We start from the raw sequence: 9051 nt of genomic DNA, 5'->3' as shown, positions 1-9051 counted from the left end.
ACACACCCACTCCCCAGGGGCACACTCACCCACTGTCCGGGGCACGCGCACACACACACTCCCCTGCTACTCCCCTGCCCGATGTCCACTGTTCCCTGGCCCACAGCCCTGTCCTCCCGTCCTGCTCACACCTACACCAACTCTCGTTCACACTGCCCAGGCCCGTTTCTTCGCTGTGCGGGGCACGGGAGCCGGGCAGCAGGCGGCAGCCCCTAGGTGCCCGGGCTCCCGACCTGGGCGGGCCCCGGCATCTTCAGGAAACAGTAATTCGCTTTTAATGGTGCCGGTGTTTCCCTTCCCAGCCCTCAGGCCTCTGAGCGGCCCCGCGGGTTAAACCGCCTGACCCTCCTAATCGGAGAACAGAAACAACCTCTATTTACCCATAAGTGTCGCCAGCGCCCAGCTGCCCCCTAATCGCAGGTGATGCGGCAGTTCTGCCTTTATCAGCCAACAAAGCGCTTCATTATTCCACCGAGTGGGGGGGCCGGCCCCAGGCATGGAGGCCCCCAAAGCTTAGGAGTCTGGGGAGCAGCTGGGGCCCTAGGAGGGGCTGTGGGGGGTGGGGGGGCTTGCCCAGAGCAGAGCCCAAACACAGCAGGGGACTCGGGGGTCATAGTCCCCGGCCCCGGGCCGGTCCCTGAGTGCTGGGTGGACCCTGTCGTCCTAAAAGGCCCCCACAGACTTGAGGCCCTGGGCGGACCCCCAAGTCCCCGGTGGATCTGAGTTTGGGGTCCTAGGTGGATTCCATCATCCTGGCTGGATCCCATGGTCCTGGGGTCCTGGCAGGGGTCCCCCACACCCATGAAAGCTTCACAGGACCCCACAGAATCAGGAATCTGGCCACAAAGACGACCCCAGAAGAGGCTGAAGGGCTCTGCGGCTCACTCCCCCATAAAGGGGTGGAGGGAACCCCCACAGGGAGCTGCTGGGACGGAACCCCCACAGGGGGGCAGGAGGTGTCATTCTGCACCAGAGCCCCATGTGCCGTGGGCTGTGCAGAGTCGCCCACACGCCGGGGAAGAGGAGACCCTGAATGCGTTGATGGCGAGCGGGTGGGGGGCGGAGTAGCCCCTCCTGAGCTTCCTGGTGGTCCCCCACCCCATAAGGACTGGGTGTGGCCTGAGGCCCTGGGGCGCCGACAGCTGGAGATGACCCAAGCCCACGGGGGTGTCCGGTCAGGGCAGCGGTGGCCACTGGGGACACCTCACACTCGAGGGCCAGCACTCGGGCGTCCTGTGCTTGTGTGACGGCCTCCCCCACTGGAGGGGCCGGAAGGCTGTGGCAGGGTCAGGGGGGCCGCACAGGGGCCCAAGGCCAGTCCTGTCAGGCGCCCGCCCTTTCATCAGCCCTGGGCAAACAGCATTTTTCACAGGGCCAAGGTCAGCCCTGGGAACCCGCCCCAGGGCCGGTCACAGGAGGGGCCCGTGGGGAGCCTCCACATTCTGAAGGCCCTTCTCGCCCCGAGGCCGTCTCAGCCGGTCGTTCTAGAACCTTCTTAACAGACTCCACAGCACCTTCCCAGCCTCCCTCAGCCCTGGGCTCCCAGGACGAAGCCGCTGTGGGCGTGGAGGGCAGTGGGCAGTGGGCAGTGGCTGGGGCATCCCGGCAGCGGGACTGTCGATGAGTGGTGGGGTCCCTTGAAACACTTTCTGAGCCGGCAGGCCGGCCGTGGCCTTGCCCTCCCCCCAGCCCTGTGCCCCTTCGTGCCTCCCCTGGACGTCCTCGCTGGGGGCTTGAGTCACCCAGGGACCCCGGCCATCCTGAGTCCGCTGTGACAGCGGCCGTGGGAGCTTGGGTGGGAGCCCCGGGCCCTCTGCAGGCTGCCTGGGTGTGTGGTCCTCGTTTCCCTCGAGACCGCGCTGCCTTCTGAGGGGCCGCGTCACCGGGAACACCGGCCTCTGGACAGCTTCTGGTTCTTCAGGTCACACCCAGCTGTGCCCAGGGGTCACTCCGTGGGGCCGGGGTGCGCGGGGGTGTGCTGGCCACGGGTGGGAACGCGCGGGGCTCACGCCAGCGCTGCACTCGGACACACAGCACTGAGCCCACGTCACCACGCGCCAGGCAAACCCCAACTGCTCTGGCCCTACCGTCGTGGGTGTTCCGTGCCTCACCCCTGCCCGCCGCCTCCACCGCGAGAGCCAGAGCCCTGCGCCAGCACGAGGGTTCCCGATGACCTCCAGGAGCGGCCCCGCCCCTCGCGGCTCAGAGGAGGACCAGACGGAGGAGCACGGGGCTTTATTGCTGGGCCCTGGGCGCGCCCACACCGAGGCAGCTCCAGCTGCCGGCCCCGAGGCCGGGGGGGCCAGCACTTGCAGCGTCCGGGGGGCGTGGCACCCGTCCTCACCCCCGCTACATCCTCAGCACCGCCCGGCCCTGCAGCGCCCGCGTGCTGAGCTCGGCCCTCTCCCGCAGCAGGGCGGCCTCCTGGGGCGGCTGTGCCCGCCCGGGCCGCAGCAGGAAGTGGCTGATGAAGAGCTGCAGGCCCTCGCGCAGGACGCCGAGCTTCGGGTTGTCGGACAGCCTGGAGGAGGCAGCACCCGGGTCAGGCGCAGGGGCAGGCGGGCGGCCGTGTCCACGTCCCCGCCGCCCCCGCCGCAGACTCACCTGGTGAAGATGGTGGCCAGGTCCTCGGGCTCTGTGTCCACCAGCAGCGTGGACAGCAGCTTCCGCAGGAAGTGGACTCTGGGCTTGTCCAGCTCACTGAACTCCACCACCTGTGCAGCGGCGAGAGAAGCTGGCGGAACCTTCCCAGCAATTTCCAAGTGTCGCCCGACTCTCGCTCGTGGCCCCTGCCCTACGCTCCACAAACCATTTCAGTTTTGTCCCCAGGACCGTGCCCACTGAGCTGGGGGTGCCCCTGGCCCCGGCCCTCCCCTGCCTCGCTGCGGCCCCCGGGAGCACCCTAGGACGAGACCAAAGTCTCCGGGCTGTACGGCCGTGACTTCGCAGCTCGACCCACAGGGAACTGAAGTGGGCACGCAGGCACACAGAGACGCCGCTGGACAGGGCGTGCGGAGGCAGGTGCCCGCCCCACCCGGGCAAGGACTGTGCCCACGGGCAGCACCCAAGGGCGCAGCTGGGGTCCCGGCCGTGCTCCAGGCCCACCTTCAGGATGGAGAGCGGGAGCGCCTTCGTCTTCAGCAGGTGGGCCACCAGCTGGACCAGGTTAGACACGCTGGTGGCCGGCAAGTTTTCCAGGTCCCGGAACTTGTCCCACAGGCTAAACTGGAAAGAGATCTGGGGGAGCGGAGGGGGGAGTGACGCGGCGGCCGGTGGGTGGGGAGCTCGCACCCGCCCACCCCGCGGCGCCCAGGCCACACCCACCTGCAGGCGCCTCTCGTGGGCGCAGAGCTTGGCGGCCAGGAAGGCGTAGAAGGGGTTGTAGGCGCACTCCTGCAGACAGCAGCCCACCAGCACGTGCGCTATCTCCCGCTGCTGCTGCTCCTTCAGGCCCAGCCTGCGGGACACGCGGGCGTGTGCGCGAGTGCACATGCGTGTCTGTGCGTGTGCAGGTGTGCGTGAAGGGGCAGGGGAGGGGGTGCGTGCCTGAGCATGCGTGTGTGTGCGTGTATACGTGTGTGTTCATGCAAGTACGTGTGCACGCGCGTATGGAGCCCAGCCAGCCCCTCCACGCCTGCATGCTGGCGCCTCTCGGAACCCCACAGGGTGGGTGAGGCGAGGCGAGGCGAGGCACGGCTGAGCCTCATCCTGTGGCATGTGGGGGTGTCCAGTGGCAGCGCTGCCCAGCAGGGCCCCCAACCATCACACCAAGACCGGGGGCGGGGGGAGCTGTGCGGCGGGGCAGGAGGGGGGTCTCTGTCCTGGCAACAAGCGGTGCCCAGGCCAGGAGCCCCTGGCACAGGCTGCGCTGACGGGCCCCCAGCAGGGCGGGGAGGCAGCGGCCAAGCAGGGGTGGGCTGGCGGGGGTGTTCCTGCCTCAGCCCAGACCCAGGCACAGGGAACGCCCAAGTTCCCTTCCAGTCCCCCAGTCCCCCAGCTCAGGGTGGCCCCAGGCCTCCTGCAGGCTCCCGCGCCTGGCTGTGCTGCCCAGGGCTCGGAGAACCCAGCGAGGGCAGAGCAACGCCGCGGAGAGGGTCAGCAGGGACGCTGGGCTGGGCAGAGCACGCGGCCCTAAGCCTCAGCCGGCTGTGCCCTGCAGTCGGGCGCTAACACAGCGGCTGTCGGCTGCAGTCACTGGCCACTGCCAGCCGGCTGGGACAGGTGCCGGGGGCCAGGGGCGCTGGCCCAGTGCCACTCACCTGAGCAGCTTCTCGAAGGCGTCCAGGAAGTCCTCGCTGGCCATCAGGGTGCAGAAGATGCTTCTGCGGACGTCCGTGTTCATCCTCTGCTTCCGGGCCAGCTCTAGCATGGCGGCGCTGACCTGCGATGGGCGGGCGGGCAGCGGGCACGTGGCCCCAGCGCTCAGCACCCGGGCCAGGGGGCTCCTGGGAGAACTCGGGGCGGGACAGGATGGACCCCCCTACCCTCCCCTCCCCAGCAGTGACTGACGGCCCCACGACAGGAACTCAGTGTGCACTGGCCACCTCTCCCCTAAACGCAGCCCCGGGCAAGTCGCGGGTGCTGAGCTGCCCCGCAAGGCCCACCTTGCCCGCCCCTCACTCCGGAGCGCACGCCCCACGTCCAGACGCTCCAGGACTCCTTCCAGGGGTGCTAGAGCGATGCTACAGCAGCAAGGGCATTTGCCTCGCGTGCAACCAACCCTGTTGGGTCCCCAGCACCCCATGTGGTCCCCGGAACCCACCGGAAGTGACCCTTGAGCACCGCTGGGTGTGGGCCCCAAGTCAAAACTCCCAAAGAAGGGGGCTGGAGCAACAGCACAGCGGGGAGGGCGTTTGCCTTGCACGCGGCCGACCCAGGTTCGATTCCCAGCATCCCATATGGTCCCCCAAGCACTGCCAGGGGTAATTCCTGAGTGCAGAGCAGCTAGGAGTAACCCCCGAGCATCGCTGGGTGTGACCCAAAAAGAAAAAAGGAAAAAAAAAACCACCCTCCCAAAGAAGAGCCCTTCTAGGGCGGAGAGGAGCACTGTGGGCTGGGCCGCCTGGGTCAGCCCGGGCACGGCGTGTGCCCCAACACCACTGAGAAACAGCCCCCCCCAACACTGAGCTGGCCACCTCATGGGTTTCCGCAGAAACACGCGTGCGCGCGTGTGTGAGGGGCGTGTGAGTGGGCGTGTCAGGGTCCTACCTTTCCTGCCGCTGGCTTCTGGGGGCTCCCTCGAGTGCTGTCCTCGATCATGGGGGCCCCGCTCCACGCAGAGCCCACGATCCACCAGCGCCCCGTCTGCTCGGCGTTGAGGACGTTGTCCCAGGAGACACGGAGCTCGGTGTCGGAGCCGCTGCTGCGCACCTACGGGGGTGCGGGGGTGAGGTGAGGCGGGGATCCCCGCCGCTGGGCCCATCTCCGGCCCCGCCAGGCCCCGCGGACTCACCAAGGTGCGCTGCAGCTTCCGCAGCCGCTCCACGGGCTCGGGGTCGTAGCCCGGGACCTTGCGCACGTCGTTGTTCTTCAGGGCCAGCATGGCCTCCAGCATGAACCGCACCTGGGGAGGCGTCTGCGTCAGTGTCAGCCCCTGCCCTGCCCCGCCCCGCCCCGCCCCGCCCCGCCCCCTCACCCTGCTCTGCTCCTGCAGCCGCGCGTCCGCGCCGCCCGCCCTGCGCTGCGTCTCGGCGATGAGCTCCTTCAGCGCCAGGGCGTCGTCCCTGCGCAGCGAGAAGCCCGCGGCCCGCAGCACCAGCAGGACCAGCTCCACGTCCCGCTCGGCGAAGGCGCCCACGAGCCGGCGCAGCACGTCGAAGACCAGGCGCGCGTGCACCACGCGGAAGTTGTAGAGGTGCGCCACGAGGCTCAGCAGGTTGGCGCACTCCTTCCCGGGCGCGCCCGCGCCGTACGCCGCCTCGAACCGCCGCACCACGGCCTCCAGGAAGTGCGCGCCCACCTGCCGGGGGACAGCGGGGTCCGGCGGGCTGAGGGCAGGGCGGGGACGGGCCGCGGCGGCGCGCAGGGAGGGGCGGGGGCACGCACCTCGATGCCCACGGTGCAGTGCAGGACGCTGACCAGGAGCACGTGCTCCATGAGCAGGCGGCTGGGCGCCGCGGTGGCGGGGGCGCACACGCGCAGCAGGGCCTCGGTCAGCGTGGTGCTCACGTCCCTCCGGCTGTGGGCCATGTACAGCTCCTCCAGCTGCGCGCTGATGGACGCCAGGTTGGGCTCGCTGAGCCTGGGGGCCGGCAGGACACACGCGGCCACGTCAGCCCACAGCCGCGGGGGCTGCCCTCCGCTCGTCTGCTGCCACCCCACCCGGGAAAGGGCGTCTGCACTGCACGGGGCCTCCTCGGAACGTCGCTCTGGCGAGCGGGAGGTCAGTCCAGGCTGGCCGGGCTGAAGGCACAGCGGGAGGGGCCCGAGACCCGCGAGGGGAGGCCCTCGAGCCCTGCGGGTGTCACCGCGTGTGTGCAGAGCACCCGTCCCCGGGGACACACGCAGGTGCCCACCACCCGCGTCTGGTTTTGTCTGGGGTCACATCTGGCGATGCTCCGAGCTTCCGTGGCCTGCCCCCTCCCGCCCCGCCGCTCACCTGTTAATGAGGCCTGTGACCTGCTTCCTCAGCCTCCCCAGCTCCTCCTGCTTCTGGGCGTCCGCCGTCTCCGCCGCCTGCCTCACGGCGGGCGGGAGGTACCTCCCGCCATTCCCACACGGAGCCTGCGGAAGGGACCCCGGCCGTCAGTTCGGCCAAGGAGGCAGGACCAGCCCGGGGGGGGGGGGGGGGGGGGGGGGGGGGCAGCCCCGCCCCCGTCAGCGCCAGGCATGGGCAGCCCCGCCCCCCTGTCAGCGCCAGGCATGGGCAGCCCTGCTGCCACCGCCCTCGGCACCTCTCAGAGCCCCACGCCATGCCCGGGTTCAAGCGCCCGCCCGCATCACCCTGCTTCTGGGCGAGGGCGAGCCCCAGAGCAGCCCAGGCTGGTGTGTCACTAGGAACTGGGTCCCTGTGGGAAAGTCCAGGTCAAGGCTGGGGGCGCAGCTTGGGGGGTGGCCTGTCACAGACCAGCAGGGCCGCCGGCAGGGCAGGGTGAGCCATAAAGGGCAAAACCTTGTTGCTAGGAGCTCAGATTAGGGGATGGGGGGGCACAGGGCCCGGTGATCACCTTGTCCCCTGCAGTGTCCCACGAGCCCACCAGGAGAGGCCCCTGGGCACTGCCGCGGGCTGGGCACTTGAGGCCCAAGGTGAGACCGTTTGCATGGGCAAAGGGCTGTGTCTGACCTGGGTCCACATCGACATCAAATGACCCTCCAGTGGGGGGTGAGGGAGCAGCGTGGGGGGGGAGGTTGGGGGGGCACAGGCAGCAGGAGCGCAGGGTAGCGGGCCGGAGCCGCAGGTGGCACTGGTACCAGGCACTTCTCCCCAGGGCTGCTCCCGAGTTCCCCCTCCTGCACCCGATGGCCAGCAGTCACCCCACATCAGCTGCCGGGTCCCCCCTGGGTACCTGGTCTTTGGGGGCCCCGTCCTCCGTGCTGTTCCCGTGGCCTTCATCTGCAAAACGAACTCTCCGGGCCGGCCGGGGCCGTGCGGCCTCCCCGGGGCTTCCCTGGGGTTCCTTCTCCGGCTCCTCACTCTGGGCCCGGGACCCTCGGCCACTGCCCAGCTCGCTGTCCTTGGGGTCACTCTCCTCCCCGCTGTCCTCCTGCCCACTCCCCTGCGCTCCGTCCTCACTGTCCTCCCCAGTGTCCTCCAGCCCACTCCCCTCCGCTCCGTCCTCACTGTCCTCCCCAGTGTCCTCCTGCCCACTCCCCTGCGCTCCGTCCTCACTGTCCTCCACAGTGTCCTCCTGCCCACTCCCCTGCGCTCCGTCCTCACTGTCCTCCCCTCCGTCTTCGGGATCGCTCTCCAGGAGCGCGCGGCGGGGGCCATCCTCCTCCTCCTCGTCCTCGCTGCCGTACAGGCCACAGCCCGACCCCAGGGCCCCCAGGATGTAGTCCAGCCCGTCGCGGGCGAAGCTGGGCGGCACCGAGTCGCCGGCGCCCTTCTTCCTGCGCTTGCTGAGCCCGAGGCAGCGCTCCAGCTTCCGGATCTCCCGCTCCTCCTCCTCGTTGGCCGCCAGCAGGGCCCGCTTGCGGGCGGCGGCGGCCGCGGGGGTCGCGGTGCTCCCGGGGGTCCTGCTGCTCCGGGCGGTCGCGGTGCTCCCGGGGGTCCTGCTGCTCCCGGGGCTCCTGCTGCCCCTGGCGGTCGCGGTGCTCCTGCTGCTCCCGGGGGTCCTGCTGCTCCCGGGGGTCTCGGGGCTCCCGGGGGTCCTGCTGCTCCCGGTGGTCGCGCTGCTCCCGGGGGTCCTGCTGGTCTCGGGGGTCCTGCTGCTCCGGGCGGCCGCGGGGGTCGCGGTGCTCCCGGGGGTCTCGGGGCTCCCGGGGCTCCCCGTGCTGTCCCCGGCGCCGCCCCCCGCGCCCCCGGCCCGCTGCAGCCTCCGCGCCCTGCGCAGGCGCCGCTTCTCCTTCCGCAGCTCCCGGCGGCTCCTCCCGCGCGGCCGCCCCCGCGCCTCCCTCCGGGCGCCCGCGCCGCCGCCGGGGCCGCTGCCTTGCGGGGCGGCCTGCACGAGCCCCCGCACCGCCAGCCGCAGCCGCCCCGGCGGCCCCGCGCCCCGCCGCCGCGCCCCGCCGCCCCGGCCCCGCGCGCCCCTGGGCGCCGCCATGTCTGCGTGCGGCGCTTCCGGGCGGGGGCGGGACTTCCGGCGCGGCCCGGCGGCGCGGCCGGGGGCGCCCCCTGCCGGCGGGAGGGCGGCGGCGCGGGCGCCCCCGGCCGGCGGGAGGGCGGCGGCGCAGGCGGCCGGGCCGGGCGCCCGGGGCTGCCTGGAGGCCGTCTCTGCAGGTGTCCTGGGGTGCTGGACAGGACCGGGACCGGGCCGAACCGGTGTGTGTGGGCCTGGGGCTGCTGGTCGCGGCTGCGGGAGGGAAGCCCCGCCTGGCCAGCCCGCTGCGTCTTCTGTTGGACGGGCAGCAGCCCTGGCGTCCACGGGGCTCAGGGCCTCGGTGCCCAGTGCT

At 71.1% G+C, this 9051-nt stretch overlaps 1 protein-coding gene across 1 annotated transcript; it reads right to left on the bottom strand.

The window, feature by feature from the left end:
- Positions 1-2219: 2219 nt before the first annotated feature.
- On the bottom strand, positions 2220-8657 carry NOM1 (nucleolar protein with MIF4G domain 1; the record flags this gene model as incomplete). Its single annotated transcript, XM_004620171.2, has 11 exons — positions 2220-2521; positions 2605-2714; positions 3106-3237; positions 3325-3457; positions 4260-4381; positions 5209-5370; positions 5453-5563; positions 5636-5959; positions 6046-6241; positions 6599-6723; positions 7506-8657. Coding segments are annotated over 11 exons (2739 nt in total), but the record flags the coding sequence as incomplete, so codon positions are not given.
- Between the last annotated feature and the right edge of the window lie 394 nt (positions 8658-9051).

The sequence above is a fragment of the Sorex araneus genome, chromosome 1, assembly GCF_027595985.1.
Source record: "Sorex araneus isolate mSorAra2 chromosome 1, mSorAra2.pri, whole genome shotgun sequence".
In the NCBI taxonomy this organism is placed as follows: Eukaryota; Metazoa; Chordata; class Mammalia; order Eulipotyphla; family Soricidae; genus Sorex; species Sorex araneus.
The sequence above is the reverse complement of the archived record's forward strand: the minus strand, read 5'-3'. Positions and strand labels throughout refer to the sequence as shown.